This window comes from Ranitomeya imitator, chromosome 7 (assembly GCF_032444005.1).
Source record: "Ranitomeya imitator isolate aRanImi1 chromosome 7, aRanImi1.pri, whole genome shotgun sequence".
Taxonomy (NCBI): domain Eukaryota; kingdom Metazoa; phylum Chordata; class Amphibia; order Anura; family Dendrobatidae; genus Ranitomeya; species Ranitomeya imitator.
In genome coordinates, this window is record NC_091288.1 from 60,466,968 (window position 1) to 60,487,953 (window position 20,986).

At 43.0% G+C, this 20,986-nt stretch overlaps 1 protein-coding gene across 6 annotated transcripts in view; it reads left to right on the plus strand.

Annotated features, from left to right (window-relative positions):
* AGAP1 (ArfGAP with GTPase domain, ankyrin repeat and PH domain 1) overlaps positions 1 to 19,030 on the plus strand; it is a 484,860-nt gene extending 465,830 nt beyond the window's left edge. For all 6 annotated transcript variants that reach the window (XM_069733319.1, XM_069733321.1, XM_069733320.1 and 3 more), the window contains 2 exons: positions 10,273 to 10,528; positions 13,737 to 19,030. In XM_069733319.1, coding sequence (XP_069589420.1) covers positions 10,273 to 10,528; positions 13,737 to 13,952 — 472 coding nt within the window. In that variant the 3' untranslated portion in view covers positions 13,953 to 19,030. The remainder of the gene's footprint in view (positions 1 to 10,272; positions 10,529 to 13,736) is intronic.
* The last annotated feature ends 1,956 nt before the right edge of the window (positions 19,031 to 20,986 follow it).

Here is a 20,986-nt window from a genome sequence, read left to right on the forward strand (position 1 = left end):
GCTCTCACCATGGTCCTCTATATAATATAATGCTCTCACCATGGTCCTCTATACAATATAATGCTCTCACCATGGTCCTCTATACAATATAATGCTCTCACCATGGTCCTCTATACAATATAATGCTCTCACCATGGTCCTCTATATAATATAATGCTCTCACCATGGTCCTCTATATAATTTAATGCTCTCACCATGGTCCGCCATACAATATAATGCTCTCACCATAGTCCTCTATACAATATAATGCTCTCACCATGGTCCTCTATATAATATAATGCTCTCACCATGGTCCTCTATATAATATAATGCTCTCACCATGGTCCTCTATACAATACAATGTCCCCCATGGTCCTCTATACAATATAATGCTCTCACCATGGTCCTCTATACAATACAATGTCCCACATGGTCCTCCACACTCTATTATGGCCACTAGTCACTGATTTAAAAATAAAAATACTCCTCTCTCCTTGTTCCTCTCGCTGCTGTGGGCTCCTGAGCGTGTGGTGTGAGGCGCCGCACATCTCACAACAATGAGCGCACTGTACAGACGTAATCGCGCCCGCTGCTCTCACACATCAGACGCTAAGGCAGAATGAAGGGGGTGGAAGCCTCTGCTGATGCTCCCTCTTCCATCATCATTGCTCGCACTGACGGCAGCTGGCGATGTTGGCCGGAGTGCGGTGCTAGGGCAGGCGCTGACACACCGGGCCTCTCCGGCTTACAGACCCTATAGCAGCTGCCTTGACTTCCGCCATTGGCGGTACACCACTATCCTCAAGGTTTCCCGAGTAAGGCATGTTATAGACATAAAAGATGGTATCCCAATGCTAACAAAAGTGTATAATGTCTGATAAGCTACTCTATACTCTAAATATCAGCGGCCTAACGAAGATGTAAAGGACACTCCTCAGGGCGAGTGTGGAGATGGGAGCATGGATCCTTCTGGCGTTCGTGACGTCACAGGTGCCGAACATGCATTGCCCTGTGAATGCTCCTCTATACCACATTGTAATCGGTGATGACAAAATCTTCAGCTGACCCAACGCTAATAAATAATATGGCGACACCTTTGGGTGCGGTAAATGGGCATCTGGCTGAGCAGTATGATCACACAGGGCATGCCAACCACATTGTCTACCATGCCCAATAAAGATCAGATTGACGTTAATTATCTCCTAACCTTTTTATTTTCAAGTTGGCATAATTAGGTCATTTTTCAGATCTAGGGTTGACGTGTTTAATGAGACTGAATAGTCTGTTCTCATTCTACACATGGCTCCTGTGTCCTCCGACAGTCTGGCTCTGCCAAGTCCTCTGATCTATTGACATAGAATCAATTCAAGAAAAAAAGTAAAGAATATTTGAAGGAGATACTTCCAACTAATGATATGTCCTTCCATGTCACAATTCATACACAACTGAAGGCAAAGCAGAGATTTTGTCACTTTAGTTGGAAAAGAATGAAAAAATACAACCTTGGAGGAAATACACTGTGCATAATCACAGGTCACGAGAAGTGGATATTTTTCTCTGTCTATAATGAGCAATGAATACAAAGATACACTGTATAGCCAAAAGTATTGGGACACCCGCACATTACACCTACAGGGGATTTTGTGACATCAGATTCTCTATCTATAGACATTAATATGGAGTTGGTTTCCTCTTCGCAGCTATAACAGCTTCCGCTCTTCAGGGAAAGCCTTCTACAAGATTGTGTAGGGGTCTGTGGGAATTTCTGACTATTCATACAGAAGAACATTTGTGAGGTTAGACACTGATGATGGAGGAGATTGCCGGGCTGGAACCCCTGAAATGTCGCCCCATAACATTATCCCTCCTTCACCAAACTTTACAGCTAGCATAATGCAGGAAAGCAGGTGACATTGTCCTGACATTCGCCAATCTCTGACTCATCCATAGAAGATGTTTCCACTGCTCCAGAGTTCAGTGGCATTGTGCCTGACAAGGACGGCCATATCATTGGTGCAAGCTATGCAGCTGTACAGGGGCCACTGCCACCTACAGAGCAAGTGGAATTGTGCTTTATGATGAGCTGTTACTGCAATGGGCCCATACACTGCTCTTGCACAGAGGCCTCTTCTATCGGTGTCCTGCACAGGATCACATTCAGCTGTTTGGCGTTACCAACTTACCATGCCATGAAGCTGCGGGCACACCGTTTTTGTGCAGATGTTAATGCTAGAGGAGGTTTGGAGCACTTGGCATGGGGACGTTTCTGCACTTTGCACCTGGGTCAGTAAGACTGGCATTGTGCACCTGAGTCAGTAAGACTGGCATTGTGCACCTGAGTCAGTAAGACTGGCATTGTGCACCTGAGTCAGTAAGACTGGCATTGTGCACCTGAGTCAGTAAGACTGGCATTGTGCACCTGAGTCAGTAAGACTGGCATTGTGCACCTGAGTCAGTAAGACTGGCATTGTGCATGTCCGTCTTAATGCTGGAGGAGTACAAGCCGCCTAATTCATTCATTAGAGATGCACACCACTTAATGAATTAGGTCCATCGTACAACTGACCTGCGCCTTGGCCAGAAATGCTACTCCAGTCACAGCTAGGCCTCAACTTTTGAATCATTTTTCAGGTTGGCTTTGCCATTCCCTGTCTCACCCCAGCTCTGTCCGTTCTCGCAGATCTGGTCAAAACTGGCATACAAACGCCAACATTTGCTGAATTTTTTCTGCAAGTTCGTGTTCCACTAAAACAATTTGAAGGTGCTTTACACGAAGCTTCTGTAGAAAACACCTTCATGAATCGGTCCCTCTGTGACCCCACTGTGTGAGCGCTTTACAATGAGCCATCCTCTCACACGTGAGTAAAGGCAGACGGTAAGGCGGGGGGCCGGATGTTATACACTGGGGGCAATAGGACAGAGCGAAAAGCATCAATTCATTTACAAAGAGGTGTATCCCAATCCTTCTAGGTAGAGTCCAGTTTGCCGTCACCAATGTATTCTGATCTATTGGGATTATAATGGTGAAATAACTGCTCGTGATTAGTGAAAATCGGTTCTATATCAGTTTATGCATAGTGTATACATCCAATATCCAGCATAGGTTTACGCATAGTGTATATATCTGATATCCGTTATAGATTTACGCACATATATATGTCCGGTATAGGTTTATACGAAGCATATGCATCAATATCTGGTATAGGTTTAGGGATAGTATGTACACTACAGTCCAAAAGTTTGGACACACCTTCTCATTTAAAGATTTTTCTGTATTTTCATGACTATGAAAATTGTACATTCACACTGAAGGCATCAAAACTATGAATTAACACGTGGAATTATATACTTGATGAGCTTCAAGAGGTAGTTTTTTGTTAAGTATATAATTCCACGTGTTAATTCATAGTTTTGATGCCTTCACTGTGAATGTACAATTTTCATAGTCCTGAAAATACAGAAAAATCTTTAAATGAGGTGTGTCTAAACTTTTGGTCTGTACTGTACATCCAATATCCAGTATAGATTTACTCATAGTCTATACATCCAATGTGTGTCTTCCATAATGAAACTACTATTTACCAGGATTAACTCATATCTGCTAGTAGAAAACTTGTAATATTCAGACTTAAATAAAATGCAAAGAACAAGTGTTTGGGAAGAAAGAACAAATGGAATAGTGGGACTGTGCACGAGTCGTCGTCCTGGAAAGTGACCGATTAAAACTGGAGCTAAATGTTTGCATGGAAGAAGCAGGAGCCATCTGGTGGACATATTGTGCTCTGCAGACATTTACACTTCCAGTTGTTTAGTAAAAGGCTGTATGAAACCACTTGCCACATACTGGACAATTCAACTCCTATGGTTTGACTTGGCTGGTTTTGTAAACTAGCTATCTTATATACAGATATAGATAATGATAGAAATATATTAGATGATAGATAACCTGAACATATATAATTTCACAAGCCCCCTACATAATTGCACCCTTTAGTGCATTTCATGTGGAATTTATTGTATAGCTTTTTAGGCTTGTTTAGCCTAATAAATAGATGAAAAATATGATGTGGGGAAACCAGCAAAGGTAAAGCAGACGGCTGAGAGCTGATATTATCAGGCTGGGAAGGTCCCTGGTAATTAGGCCTTTCCCAGCCTAAAAATGCAAGCCCACAACCACCCCAGAAGTGGGGCATCACATGAGATGCTCCAATTCTGGCGCTTTTCCTTCGCTCTTCCCGATGAGCTAGTGCGCTGGCAATCAGGGCAATGGGGCTGATGTCAGTTGTGAAGTGTCTAAAAACACTTATACGCGTACAATCCCCGCATGCTGCAGTACAATCCCCGCATGCTGTCGAATACGCCTGAGAAAAAATGTGGTGATGTGAGCTGCCCCATAGAGTAACACTGGTCCGAGTACTGTGCGATGTTTTCTTATAGCACTCGCCCGTATTCTACGGTAGTGACTCTGGCGTTAGGCGCCACCTGTGTGACCCGGCGAATCTGATGAGCGATGTAGTTACTGACGTCACTGCTCTTCGATGACATATAGGATTACACAATTCCAGCCAAATTTCTGAAACTCTGTCATTATGATTTAAAAAGCGAAAACACAGTAGTTTGACAATAAAAGGCTTCACCCAACCTCTAACCATGAGTGGAGAAAAAGTTTTGGTGTAATCATTGATATTCTCTGAACAAAAGGCCAAGAAAGCAAAAATTCAGCCGGGGTATGTAAACTTTTGAGCACAACTGTGTACTTGCTATGTGATGCTTCTTACGTTTTTGCATATGAACTGGCATATAGCGCTATATTTCATATCTATTATTGCTGACTTGTGTTAAAGACCCAGACTGTGATCAGAACAAGCACCAGTCCGAAATGTTTGGGTATTTGCACAGTAGTTATTTCCTTTTTATTCATCCATTGGCCTGACCTAGCAGCTGCTTTCTCATACAAAGTGTTATCTGCTACGGACAATTACTTACTTAAGTTGCCTGTGTAAGGCTACGTTCACATTTGCGGTGCATCGGGCACAACCGCGGCGACGCATGCTCCCCTATATTTAACATGGGGGGCACATGGACATGCGTTGTGTTGCGTTTTGTGACGCATGCGTTTTTTGGGCGCAAGCGTCAGGGCGCAGAGGACGCTGCTTGTTGCATTTTTTGCGCTATAAAAATGAACGCATGCGTCACAAAACGCAGCGTTTTGCTGCGTTTTGCGTGCATTGTGCGTTGTCGCCGACGCAGCACACAACAACGCAAATGTGAACGTAGCCTAACCCTGAATCGGATGTGACTCTTACCTGGCCAGTGAGTCTAGACCGTGGCCAGTGAGTGTAGACCGTAGCCACTAGACCCCTGTGGTTGCTTGTATCTGCCTATAGAATTATATTAATGATCCCACCCAACAGTTTCTCTGTACTTGTGTGCCCGGCCTTTAGCTTCTGTGTCCCACAGTGGGCCGCTGTTTCCTATTTCTTTTTCCACAATCTTGGCTTGTAGTTGGAGAGTAACCAACCTCACAAATGATCTGATTACAACTATGTAAATGTACAAATGTTTAATCGGAGTGATTGGGGATATTAATGTATTGCCTCATTTCTTTTAAAGGGTTTTTCTTTCTCGTTTTCTTCCTAAAATCTACAAACTAAGGTTAAAATAAAGCCTCCGTGCTGCTTCTTTAGCTCATGCTGTTTAAACCTCCATTCTTTGCCTCCCCCCTACCTTTCGTCCCCCCCATCTCCCATATGAGGGCTGCAAGTCCAGTTTAGCCGCAATGTCTGACATAATTGGATTCTGCATTCTAATCCATCTGTAAAGTATGCACTGATTAAATTAGCCTAATAGATATTATTTCTTACATGACTGCATAATTTTGTCCTGATTGGTTCTGTGCTTCCCTAACGAGCTGCCCAATTTCCCGCGCGCGCTCTCGCTCTCTGTAATGCTGCAGAGCCTCCATGCAGCCTCCCATACTACTGGGAATTATTTACTGGGGGTAGTGAGAGTCGGAAAAAGAATACACCTCAAGATGCAAAATTACCCTCTTTTAGGTGGTTTCATGGGGAAGACAAAAAAGTCTTCAAAAAGTAGTAGATACCTGGGTCTGCCTGTGAGGGGAGACACAAGTATCTTGTGTAGTCGGGTATACAACCATTATAATAAATTATGGATTACATTATAAAGGCCCCCATACACAGCAGAGCAGCGTCTGAGGAAGCCACCCAATTTGGTGGATGAAAAATATCAACATTTTATCCATTTGTTCTAGGGAAGATCAGCCACCACGAGGTGTTAGGGTGTGTGCACACATTGCGGATTCTCTGCGGATCCGCAGCTTTTTTGCAGTGCAGAAACACTGCAGATCCACAATTGATTTACAGTACAATGTAAGTCAATGAGAAAAAAAAATGCTGTGCACACTTTGCGGAAAATCCGCTGCGGTTTAAAAGAAGTAGCATGTCACTTTTTTCTTGTGAATCTGCAGCGTTTTTGTACCCATTCCATTACAAAACCGCAGGGGTAAAAAATGCAGCAAATCCGCAAGAAAGCCGCAGCAAAAACGCACAAAAACCACTGCGGAACCGCACAAAAAACACGACAAATCCGCAGGTGCGTTTTCTGCCAGGAGAGGCAGAATCCGCACCAGAAATTCCTAAGGCTAATCTGCAACGTGTGCACATGGCCTTAAGGTGCTGATGTTCTTCTAACTGGACATTCATGAGGGAGATCTGAGGGCCAAGAACTTGCTTTTGCCACTCGCTTTACCCCATATAAACATACTTGGCCATTAGCGAGCAAACACTTGTCGGCTGATAACCTCTTTTACGCAGGGCTAAAAATCATTGTGGGTCGTCATCACATCCACTCGTGTGAATAGAATCAGATGTGGAGAACATGCAAACTGTATGGGGATGAAGCATGGTAGTAACGCTCCTTCATTGCTGCACGGTTCACTCGTGTAGTTGGTTGCCATTTGTAATGGAAGTGTAACCAGCTGATTGGCGCTCGCTACAGGCAGATTATTATCCGCACATGTAAATGAACCTTCATCTCTCTTCTCTTTGACCCTTTGCCTCCAGAAGCTGTGGTCAGATGGGATGGAGTAATACATGACGGCAGGAGCAAAATATTATATTTTTTAAACCATGGAGATGTACAGTATAAGTCTGTATAGGAGCTGGATGCACGGAATGATAAGAGAATTGTCATTATGATTTAGTTTCCAGTGTTACGTTATTTTATTGATGGATGAGTGGTGACTTATTTTTGTATGAATGGTATAATCTGGAGCCCGGTACCTTGTGTGCGCGGAGGACGGGGCCTGGGTGTGGTGTGCAGCCTGTATGTCATTGCCATTGTGCGAGTGTCAGACGAGCCTGGCTATCCTGTAATAAGGCTAATAGATTTGCTTTATTTAATCATCAATGTTTCTGCTGTTCTCTGAGCTCCATAAAACATTCCTCAGGTTGGTAAAACACTGATTGTATTGATCAGGCACCTCTGGGATATTTATGTGCAGAGCCCCGGTTAGTACATAAATCCACCTTTGTGTGTGAGCTGCGGAGCGCTGCAGGGGAGTCTGCTACACATCGATATGACACAGATCCAGGACTGCTCCTACATGTATTACAGTGGCACCGCTCCTGGATAACCTGCTGGTGGTCATTTCCTGGAAAGAATAGAAATGTTTACCAATAAAGTCTACATAGAAAGAACATATAGCTCTCTAATGTGCACGTATAAAGAGCTGTATTATTCTCCTGCTCACTGCACCATGGACACCCTCCCACTACTGCTGTCCCTTCTCTGCTTCCTCCATCCCTAGCAACCTAGCCCAGCACAGAAAGCATGCGGCCCCCAGCCAGCCATCTGCTAGAACACTTCCTGGGCCATAGAGCGGGCTGTCCCCCTGCAGAGAGCGTTTCCCCCTCACATTGTTTCCAGCTTCTCTTCCGACTCCTCTTCCTCCCTGTTCTCCTTTGCTGTAAGCAAATTCCTTGCAGCTAGGACCCCCGCCTGTGCCAGTAACAGGTGACATCTGTACCTGCGCTCCTAAGGGGTGACGTGTTCTACAATTGCTTTTATACCCAGTATCAGCGACCACCATATGTGTACTTTAGTTCTTGAGTTCACACTGTCTCTTCCATAAAACTGCAGGATTATCGGACACCTCTCACAGTGCTGCCCAAAGTGTTACAGAACAAATTGGCAGCGCTACATCTAGAAGTGAAGAATAGTTCTTCTTGTGATTTTATATGAAGCGATCTTGTCTACCGCTTTTGCTTTAAGCTCAGATCCATTGGATCTGATCAGATTTGCTCCCCCGAGTGTTCCTGTCTATAAATCTGTTGTGTGGTTCCAGTGTTGTGGAGCTTTTTTTTTCTATTTGTCTGCTTGTGGATTAAGGTACCTTCACACATAACGATATCGTTGCTTTTGTGACGTAGCAACGATATCGTTAAGGAAATCGTTCTGTGTGACAGCGACCAACGATCAGGCCCCTGCTGGGAGATCGTTGGTCGCTGAGGAAAGTCCAGAACTTTATTTCTTCGCTGGACTCCCTGCAGACATCGCTGGATCGGCGTGTGTGACACCGATCCAGCGATGTCTTCACTGGTAACCAGGGTAAACATCGGGTAACTAAGCGCAGGGCCGCGCTTAGTAACCCGATGTTTACCCTGGTTACCAGCGTAAAAGTAAAAAAAACAAACACTACATACTTGCCTACCGCTGTCTGTCACCGGCGCTGTGCTTCTCTACACTCCTCCTGCACTGGCTGTGAGCACAGCGGCCGGAAAGCAGAGCGGTGACGTCACCGCTCTGCTTTCCAGCTGACCGACGCTCACAGCCAGTGCAGGAGGAGTGTAGAGAAGCACAGCGCCAGGGACAGACAGCGGTAGGTAAGTATGTAGTGTTTGTTTTTTTTACTTATACGCTGGTAACCAGGGTAAACATCGGGTTACTAAGCGCGGCCCTGGTACCTTAGAAAATGATGGCTTTGTTTTTCCAAATTCAACACCACACTTGTCCATTTGTTGTGTGTAGAGTTGCAACTATTCTCCTCAGCTGCAGTACTACATATAGCCTGTGGACAGGTGTGGCGCTGTTTTTTCTTTTTTTAAACAAAGGTAGCCACGTTTGTCTAATCCCAGAAACCCAATTTCCACCTGTCCTTGCATCATTATATGCCCCCTGCCCTGTTAGACGCTGCCACTCCTCATTACTGGGCAGGACACAAACTGGTTCTCTCTTGCCTGGGGGGGGTTCACGTTTCATTGTCCCAAGGTCTGTTTTGTTCATTTTTTCCCCCTGTAAATCAGATAGTCTTCTTTACAATGTATCCGCTGGCCTACCTGTGCCATTCAGTGGCTAATGACCAACGATTAGCTCCATGTGCAGCCCCATTTACCTCTGGCAGGTAAAGTCCTAATCACAGAGCAGAAGTGCTTTGATGGTGTTGATCGCTGCCCACCCACCTGTAATGGATCCCCAGCCCCTGTGTGATGGGCTGACAGCTCCTTGTGATTCCTCGCCAGGGGAGATGTGGGGTCGCTGCAGGGTCGCTCCGCATGTACAGGAAACCATGTAAAGATCATCCAGATTTACTTCATAGAGAAGCTGTTTACACAGGGGGATTAGAGGGGATTAAAGCTAACCTGACACTAGATTACCTCCAACAGTGTAAACACAGCCAGGGGTCCTGACTCTGGGGTCCTGACTCTGGGGTCCTGACTCTGGGGCCCCCTCTGGAGGGGATCACCCACATCAGGGGATTTGCCCCTATCTGGCTCACAGCATTCTGGGAAATGTAGTCCAGCAGTCTTTATGTTGTAGACCTCTTCATGTGCCACTATATCTGTGAATATGGTGGAAAGTGAAATCACCGCTGTGGACATGTTTCCTACTGGTGGATCGTGTGCTTTAGAAAAGCTTCTATGCTTGCGATGGCGACTTCACATTGCGAACCCACCTTGAGACCCAATGTCACCGCTATATGAATAATGGCCTATTACATACTACACTTCATGTGATTTGTGTGTTATCTACTGTATATTCTGAATAGAATTATTTGTTCATATCCACAGATTCATATCCGATGTCTATTATGTGCAACGTAACCCTAAAAATATCAATTTACAATCCGTAATTGGCGGCATTTCCATACGGGGGCATTTTCTGCACGTGAATAATAGTTTGCTTGATCTACGGATACGTCATCACTTCCCTACACTATTAATATAAATGTCTACGTCTTGGGAATTTACCTTTCCTTTTGCTTTTCACCAGGGAAGAGAAGGAACGTTGGATTCGTGCAAAATATGAGCAGAAACTTTTCTTAGCACCCTTGCCCTGTCGAGATTTGCCCCTAGGGCAGCAGTTACTGAGGGCTACAGCAGAAGAGGACTTAAGGACAGTAATCCTACTTCTTGCACATGGCTCCCGGGAAGAAGTGAATGAAACCTGCGGAGAGGGAGACAGACGCACGGCCTTGCATCTAGCTTGTCGCAAGGGAAATGTGGTACTGGTGCAGCTGCTTATATGGGTGAGTACTGGAGACACATCTATGGGTCTGTGTCGCCGACATGTTTGGCAGCTTAGTCATAGACAGGTGGCCCTACTGTGCCGTGGACAGATTCTGCTTGTTCAGCTGATCAGGCACATCACAAGAGAGAGGTTGCTGCCAAGTGACAGCCCAAATTCAGGGCTTTGACGATGGCTTGGGCTTTGTATTGCGGTGCCAGGCCAGTTGGGTAACAGATATTGTGTGTTGACCTGGGTATAGAAAGTGGTCATGTTGAATAACCAAGTGTGACTGTGATGTCTCAGTTATGTGTGGAGCTAGCATTAGATATGCCGATGACTTGTATGTAACGCAAGAAAGGCCAAACATCATGAACTTTACAGTAAGTGGAGATGATGCCCATAGAAATCAGCCAGATCACATCTTACTTTTTCCAATGAGCCATCTGACTGGTCTTTCAGATGCCTGCGGAGTGAAATTTTTTTCTGGCTATTCTAAAATAAGCACGTATAAAGCCCAAGTATGGTTGTATCTTCCAGTTACATTGAAGAAGTTGTCCAGGATTACAAAAGAGGATCTGCCTTTTTTAACCCTAAGTATGTTACCATTGAGTAGGGCGCTGTGTTGTGTATAGGTCAAGATCTTGGATGTGCACACAATATTGATACCTCCTAAAGCGCTACCAAATAAACATGCCTGCAATATCATTACCTTTAAAATTTGCTTTCTTCTTCCACTGGATCACACTGCGCACGTTGTCAGTGCTGTCATTTGGACAAAATAGTGTGTCGACCATGATGAGTTCATACAACTCGGCCATGGCGGGGATCTGCTGAGGCTCAAAGCGGTTAAATGTGTATCGTGAAAGGAGCTCAGCTCTCCGTGCTGAAATCCAACATTTTTGCTGAGTGGTGTTTTATTTGCAAGTACAGTGAGGAAAATAAGTATTTGATACTCTGCCGATTTTGCATGTTTTCCCACCTACAAATAATGAGAGCTCTAATTTTTAGCGTAGGTACACTTTAACTGTGAGAGACAGAATCTAAAAATGAAAGCCAGAAAATTGCATTGTGTGATCTTTAAATAATTAAATTGCATTTTATTGCATGAAATAAGTATTTGATACAATAGCAAAACAGAACTTAATCTTTGGTACAGAAACCTTTGTTTGCAACTACAGAGGTCAGACATTTCCTGTAGCTCTTCACCAAGTTTGCACACACTGCAGCAGGGATTTTGGCCCACTTCATATAGATAAGGGCTGTCGCTGAGCAACAATGAGTTTCAGCTCCCTCCAAAGATTTTCTATTGGGTTCATGTTTGGAGACTGGCTCAGCCACTCCAGGACCTTGAAATGCTTCTTACAGAGCCACTACTTAGTTGTAATGGCTGTGTTTCGGGTCATAGTCTTGCTGGAAGACCCAGCCATGACCCATCTTCAGTGTTCTTATTGAGGGAAGGAGATTGTTGTGTAAAATCTTGTGATACATGACCCCATCCATCCTACCTTCAGTACGGTGCATTTGTCCTGTCCCCTTTGCAGAAAAACACACCCAAATTGATGTTTCCCCCACCATGCTTCACTGTTGGGACGTTGTTCTTGGGGTTGTCCTCTTCCTTCTTCTTCCTCCAAATAAGGCGAGTGCAATTTAGACCAAAAAGTTCTATTTTGGTCACATTTTACCACATGACCTTCTCCCATTCCTCCTATGAATCATCCAGATGGTCATTGGCGAACTTCAAATTGGACATTTGCTGATGTGAGCAGGGGGACATTGCGTGCCCTGCAGCATTTTAATCCATGACTGCGTAGTGTGTCACTAACAGTAATGTTTGAGACTGTGGTCCCAGTTCTCTTCAGGTCATTTACCAGGTCCTCCTCTGTAGTTCTTGGTTCTCAGAATCATCCTTACCCCACCAGGCAAGATCTTGCATGGAGCCCCAGACTGTGGAAGATTGACAGTCATCTTGTATTTCTTCCATTTTCTAATAATTGTGCCAACAGTTGTTGCCTTCTCACCAAGCTGCTTCCTATTGTTATGTAGCCCATCCAAGCCTTTTGCGGGTCTACAATTTTGTCCATGGTGTCCTTAGACCACTCTTTGCTCTTGGCCATGGTGGAGAGGTTGGAGTGTGATTGAGTGTGTGGACAGGTGTCTTTTATACAGGTAATGAGCTCAAACAGGTGCAATTAATACAGGTAATGAGTGCAGAGTAGGAGGGCTTCTTATAGAAAAACTAACAGGTCTGTTAGAGCCAGAATCCTTGCTGGTTCGTAGGTTATCAAATACTTATTTTATGCAATACGAGTCAGTTTAATTTTTTAAATATCATAAAATGTGATTTTTTTCTGGTTTTTATTTTTAGATTGTCTCTTACAGGTGAAGTGTACCTACAATAAAAATTACAGACCTCTCTATTCTTTGTAGGTGGGAAAACTGGCAAAATCTGCAGTGTATCAAATATTTCTTTTCCACACTGTATGTATCAAAAGGGAGGTGGGTAGTACAGTTGATTTGCTGGTAAATGCACCCAGTCAGTTCTGCTTTAGTGTATGTACAGTATACCTATGTAGCAGGAGTGAGCAAACCTATTCTAGTTGAATTTAATTCTACTTAAAAAAAAAATTAAAAATCTGAATTCGTCAAAATGCAAGATTTTTTTTGTAATTCACTTCTTTGCTAATTCAGCAAAATTGCAATTTTTCTGAACTGTAAAGGGCCAGCGAAAGGTTGGGAAAATAAGAATACTTCTGCTTGCCTTCCTGCTCACCTCTTCAGCCCCCCTACTCTACAGTCACCAGTCCGGTCCTTGTCATATCTGCTGATCGCCACAGCGAGTGATGAAATCCCCAGGCCTCTCACGCTAGGCCGGGAGTTCTGGTTCTGATAAGGTCCTGGGCGGTTCTGCTCATGCACATGCAAGGTCATGGTGCACATCATGACATTGTGACTTTTCAGGTGTTTGCATAGAATCCGCCTGAGGATTTCCGTGCTGGTGGTGATAATAAGATGATGCACAGAAGACCGGAAAGATGATGGTGATAAGTGGATGGGCCGGAGAGTTGAGTATAAGTATTTTTTTTTTTTTTTTTTTTTTACATCTTGCGTTTATTATGCTCTGGGGTTTGTAGAGACCCCGGAACTTAATAATTGACATTAAATTTGAGAATAATGTATCTGCGAATCTATGTGATCTATATAACAAGTTTGTCTGGTTTTTCTTTCAGTACGGCGTTGACGTGATGGCACGGGACTTCCATGGAAACACAGCTTTAGCATACGCCAAACAAGCTGTTACCCCAGAGGTGCGGGATCTTCTGCTCCAGTATGGCTGCCCTGATGAACAATTTGTGCTCATGGCTACACCGAACCTCTCCCGGAAAAACAATCGCAACAACAACAGTAACGCAGGAGGTGGAGGACTGATGCCCACCCTAATCTAAAATGATCATGTGAAAAGGAGACAGACTCGAGCACCGCTCGCCCCTTGCACCGCACGGGGAGGAGCCGGGAATGACATGGGAGGCAGAAGAGCGCTGAGTGCCGAACAAGGGGGAGAACAGACTTAGCCTCCACTAGCATTTCAGAGGCAGGAAGAAGAAAAAAAGCCGAGGACGGGAGGCAGAGAGCTGTCAGTTATGTGCACATTTCACCTCTACCCCAGCAGAACACTTAGGCTCTGCTCTCATCTGACAAGCACTGCTCCACATAAATCACACGCAGGCACGGAGTTTGTCAGGTTTGAGGCTCCAATGATGCTATGTGTCAAATCACTTGGAGCTAATCTGTCCTCAGAGAATGCTGGCTTCATTACACTTGTATAGTTGAGTTCCCTCAGCCTGCACCGCTGTTTAATAGGACATGATTACTCATCATGTAGAAGGGAGCATATTAGCTGAGGAGGAAGCTCTCTCCACGCTCTGCTGATTACAGGGATGTGATTGCAATATTCTTACAAGAATCATATTAGGAGAGACATTCTGGGCCCCATCTTCAGACTCCTTGTCATAATCTTGCTGCGCTGTAAAGCCTCTGTTCCCTCTAACTGTAACCCCACAAAAAAATATAGGAACAAAAATTCTGTAAAAGATTCTGAAGGGTGCGTTTAGATCAGCTGTTTTTTTTTAATTTGACGTTGGATACATTATGCATTGTGAGATCTGATTTTTCTAGGAAATCTTGTTTTTTTTATTATTATTTAATTTGTAAAATAATTTAACAGAACAATGCGCTAGCCACCTGAATTGTGGTGTGGCCTGGGTCCCGTGGCTCCGTTCCTAAAACACACACATTGCACCAATTGTTTCAGTACATCTGGGTCACATCGCTGAGCGACATAAAAAGCAGAAACCTCATAAGTGAAATGGTTACATGGTTGAGTGCATTTATTTTTTTTCCTTAAAGGCTTACTTAAATGGCTCTAATTAGAAGTACTTACTGCACTATGGAACATGTTTTCATGGAGATCTCCGGATGAAGAACACGCACTGTAGAAGTCATACCCTGCAGTGCAATTTATACTGGACCGCTATATAATATTATAGGATTGCACTGCCAGCATTACATCTGCTTAATAGGAGTAAACATTGGACAAAACCCACAGAGGGGGGTCGCTAGGATAAGCCATCCATATCCGATCATGATGTCTGACCACTCGGACCCCATTAGAGCGTGCTCGGGTATCTTGTTATCCAAGCATCCTCGGGTGTTATCCGAGTATCTCGAGCGTCCTTGAGTAATATGTTCGCATCCCCGCGGCTGCATGTCTTGTGGCTGTTAGACGGCTGCAACATGTGGGGATTGCCTAACAAACAGGCACCCCCACCCCCCTGCATATGTTTCGACTGTCTAACAGCCGCGGGGATTCGAACATATTACTCAAGCACGCTCGAGATACTCGGATAACACGTTATCTGAACACGCCTGCTCATCTCAATCCCCCATCAATAACACATTCCTTTCTGCTATTCTGTCATAGCCCCACTATTGACCTGAAGCTTCATAAAGAGACGCCACACAGCCCGATTCAGGTACCTATATAGTGCCTGATCAAAGAAGAAGCAGGACCATGAGACGCACAGAGCTAAAGCCAAAGAAATCCAAATTAACTCCTAAAGCCAAATTTAGGAACCTTGCCACAATTAAAACCTACAGTCTTTATTTCACCCGCTAAGTTTGGCCTCATCTGAAGAGATGTAGTAATTTACTATCTTGGCACCACATGATTCGTTCATTGTGGGGATTATGAGATTTTACGTTAGACCCACACAATGACATTTAATGGAAGATAGTTGAAGAAATGGAGTAGTGGCATTCATTCATAAAAGTGCTCCCACTATCATGCACAAATATCGGGAGCTTCTTAAAAGTGGATGAATGTGAGCTAGGAGTGACCATTGTGGTAGGAGACTTCCCCCCTAGCCTGGAATGGCTGATAAAATCGAACAACTGATTGCATTCATCAATAGTGTGTCTCTTTAAAGCCCCCATTACAGATCAGACTAATGTTGTAATAACCCTCCAAAATGTCTTATGTATGGGAGCCTCATACAATTGAATCGCGGGAAAGCTCATGATCTGGCATGCCTGATTTTTGATTGCCAGTCCTTTTCTTCTCTGAGTTAAGTCTCCACCAGAGATTTCTGACTGGAAAACACAGTCGTTCCCAACAGAGTGACAGCCAGCTAAACAATCTCATGTGTATGGGGCCTTAAATGTCCGTGAATTACCCCATTTAATACCACTATTAATGTAATTAAAGTTAATCTTTCATTATGAGCTTTCGTATATATTGTTATTGTGGAAAGGAAAAAAGAAAAAACACTCAGCCATCTAATCTTTATATTTAAATGTTCCTGATAAATCGGAAAAACTTCAATCAATTACGCAGAATGATTGGTTATCTTTGCGAAATTGTGTAATTTTACAGGCAGATATGTGATCTCATGTACTAGCAGACAAAAGTAAGGCGTTTCTCATAGGAACTTACTATATTTCGTCACCTATTTAGTTGCTGCCAGCGACAGCTCCCCTTGCACTAGTATACATATAACACCCATCATCCCTATATTACGGTGAAGATCAGTACTGTTTCCCAGTTTTGTGATTTTTCTCACTGGGATGCTGCATCATAAAATATGATGAAAACACAAAACGTTTTTGAAAAAATATTTGATGCCACTAAATCTACATGCCGGATTAAACCTTATTGCCAAAGGAAATTATTCATTGCAAAGTGTGTTTACCTGCGGTTGGAGGATCTCTTTATTCTAGTCTTCATACATTTCTGAGATATTTGGAACCAAATATCTAAACAATGGATGTTGGAATATCTGCCCATCCTTAGCCTCCTAAAAGGAGAACCTGCAAGACATCCCAAATCCTACTGGCAGTAGAACAGCAGTGTAAAAAGACAACGATCATGGTTATTGCATGGAGAATTGCCCACATGTTGGAAAATCTTAGTGTCCCCCAACAAGCACTCGAGTTAGAAATGCCCAACTTATGATCAGTCCGTAGAGACAGGCTGAATATAGCCAGCACTAACCTAAGAGTAGCGCAAGATAGAAAACAAGTTTAAGGCTATGTTCACTTGGAGGTTTTTGAGGAATTCAAAAACCAAGAATTTCTAGTAGAAACCCCTTTATGTCATGCTTCTTTTTGGGTAGTTTTTTGAGTTTTTCTTTTCTTGAAGTGGTTTTGAAATAATTTGGAACAATGTTTTCCTTAAACATTTGATTTTGGCAGTGACTCATTTGGAGTGGTTTCCTTCAGGATTCGCATCAAAGGAGTCACGTGCATTTCTAATGCCTCTTCAGGAAAACAAAAGCTCAAAAAATTCCCCATTTGAACTACAAAGTGGATTTCCCATAGAAATAAAAAGGAAGCATTTTTTTAAGACATTTTTTGAGGAGCATTTTGGGGAAGATTTGCTCCAAAATGTTTCTCAAAAACTCCATGTAAACATAGCTCACACAGAATCATCAACCGCAAAAGATATACAGCATAGTGTGTCGTATAAAATGGGCTGTAACTTGGAGGAGAATGTCTAGAAGCCACTACTTACTGAAGAGCGGCGAGTAGTGTCCACTGCAGAACACTCTACTGATCTGAGGTTCTCTCTGAAGCAATATTCACACATCCAAGTTTCTGCAGGATTTTGACAGTTTCCATAGATTAGTTCTGTACTTTCCATTCCCATTCTTAAGTGGGCCATGGACAATAGACTCAGCTGATTTACTTAGGGCAGATATCTATGCAGAAGATATCTGCCCTAAGGTTAAAAAAAAGGATTCAAGTTGAGTTTTCCTGTCTGATCCCCCACCACCACAGATAGATGGCACCAGAGGGGTTTTACAGATGCTTACCCAGTCCTGCCTACTGTAACAGTTCATGAGAGAATGGAAACTAGTGAAATGTTTTACATCTTTTGACAACTTTAGATTGGAAGAAGGCTTGGGTTGGAAAACTGTTGAGGTGGGGGGGTTCATAGTCATATAGTGATCTAGTCAATAGCAGTCTATGTCCCAGTTTGTAGATTTGCTCTACACAACTTGACCCCCAGATCTCCATGTTATCTCCATTGTCAGGCAGTTTCACATGTGTTTGTTGCATTTGTAGAATTATGGGAGATGCGTGATTTATGTTTGGTTTATTTTGTTTTGTATGATTTTGTGCCATCTGAAGGTGGCTTCCTTGGAAGCCATCATGTCTCCTGGATATATTGTTGTAGAATCACGCCCTTGAGCAGGAAGAGGAATATATTATACACTGCATGCTATAACATATCAGTGACCAAATACTGTAAGCTGAAGAAAACCATTCTTTATAAAAGGAGGGGGCCTCTTAGATGTTCATACAATGGCATCTCAAAAACAGCTAGGAATCTCTCGGCTATGAAGGAATTTGACTTTTCATATCATGCTCAACATGGGACTCCCAAGATAAAAGGTTTTGTTCTGAAAAAATAATAGAACACTACAGATCTTGGAGGAGATCAATCTGATTTTCTAATGATCGTTACCTACAAGGTGACTCTAAAGCCGTGTCTGACCCAACCTGCACATCCAAATCACGCAGAGCCGTCCATGGCCATGGAGCACAAGTGGTCATTGCTTTGTCTTCTGAATAGAGTGTGAGCACTACAGTAAAAGGGAATATGTGTGTCCGTGGGAGTTGGATACAGTGTGTTGTCATCTCCCTCTGGCAGAGAGTCCCATTTTCAAGACATCCACCCCAAGAACTTGGGAGGGGCACTTTTATTTAATTTTTTTTTAAATCTCTCCTGACCAGATGTGGAGCCAGTTTCTGCCCCTGATTAGTGTGTATCTTATTTCAGACTATTAACTCTGTAGCACCTATATGCAAGGTGTACATTGCAGAGGTTTTTTTTTTTTTCGGTGTCTTATTGATTATGTTGTCTAAGTTATACAGAATTCTTTTGTATTGTGTCTTATTAGAGGATGCAAAATGTATGTAAAATAAAAACCAAGGAAAAAAAAACTATTTGAATAGAAACAAATTCCATTTGTTTGGGTCTTTGTTGTTGTTGTTTTTTATGGCTGTTATGATTTCTTTATCTGAAATTGATCTTTCCGCTGTAACCGAGATCACATGGTTTTGGACATTTTAATTGGAACAAAGCAACGGAAAGGTATGAATAATATCGTCACAGAATAAAGAGTACACAAACTCTTATATTCAGAATATTTTATGAACCATAAGAAGCTCATAACGATGAGGACCAAGATCTAAGTATCATTCATAATCATATCATGCCTGATACAGGAAAGAAATATATCTTGGTACCGTGTTAGCCAGTAGATAGAAAAATATTTAGAATTGAGAGTCCTCAGTGGTTGATACCTTTTAATGGCTAACTGAAAAGATGGTAACAAATTGCAAGCTTTCGAGACTACATACGTCTCTTCATCAGGCAAAGACTAAAACAACTTCTGAAGAATCACATATTTATGCACAACATAGTATAGAAAAAAAAAAAACGGGGAAAAAAACCATGGATAAGCCAGGTGACATGAAGCAGAATTACCATGGGTGATAAACAGTTACGTCCATAAATATTGGGCCAATTCTTAGATAAGGAATGTTTTATTGTCCTGTGATTAGGGTCTCTGTTGTGATGACCCCACATGGTCTGAGGGGCAAGTTCCTTAAGGTACCGTCACATTTAACGATGCTGCAGCGATCTAGACAACGATCCTGATCGCTGCAGCGTCGCTGTGTGAAGACATCGCTGAATCGGCGTCACACACGCCGATTCAGCGATGTCTGCGGGAGTCCAGCGACAAAATAAAGTTCTGGACTTTCTGCTCCGACCAACGATGGCACAGCAGGATCCTGATCGCTGCTGCGTGTCAGACTCAACGATATCGCTAGCGAGGACGCTGCAACGTCATGGATCGCTAGCGATATCGTTCAGTGTGACGGTACCTTTAGTTGATGTAAAAAGACATCATGCCTAGCATTAAACTGTAATAAAGGGTGGAAACCTCTGCTAGTCACCTCGAATATGGTTTACTGATAACAGCAAATTTGACAAGATTTGGACACACAAACCTCAATTCACAATTCATCAAATAAATTTCACCAGAATGCTTTGAAAATTTGCTAAATTAGTGGCAATTTGCCTAAATAAGTGGCTTTTAGTATTTTCATACCAGTTTTTCCCAGATCCTCCAAACATGGGTTTAGCTAGGGTGGGACAGAGCTGTCATGCCACAGATTAAGTAAATATGAGCCATGGTGTTCCTTGCACCAGAAAGTCCCCCAAGTTGAAAAAGATTTGTGGTGAGGCGCATGCCACTTGTCAACACACTTCTGATTAACCCCTTCATGACCTTGGGATTTTCCGTTTTTCCATGTCCGTTTTTCGCTCCCCTCCTTCCCAGAGCCATAACTTTTTTATTTTTCCGTCAATATGGCCATGTGAGGGCTTATTTTTTGCAAAACAAGTTGCACTTTTGAACGACATCATTGGTTTTAGCATGTCGTGTACTAGAAAATGGGAAAAAAATTCCAAGCGCGGTGAAATTGCAAAAAAAAAGTGCAATCCCACACTGGTTTTTTGTTTGGCTTTTTTACTAGGTTCCTTAAATGCTAAAACTGACCTGATAGTATGATTCTCTAGATCATTACGAGTTCATAGACACCTAACATGACTAGGTTCTCTTTTATCGAAGTGGTAAAAAAAAATTAAAAACTTTGCTAAAAAAAAGGAAATTGCGCCATTTTCCGATACCTGTAGCATCTCCATTTTTCATTATCTTGGGTTGGGTGAGGGCTTATTTTTTGCGTGCTGAGCTGGCGTTTTTAATGATACCATTTTGGTGCAGATACATTCTTTTGATCGCCCGTTATTGCATTTTAATGCAATGTCGCGGTGACCAAAAAAACGTAATTCTGGCGTTTCAAATTTTTTTCTCGCTACGCCGTTTAGTGATCAGGTTAATACTTTTTT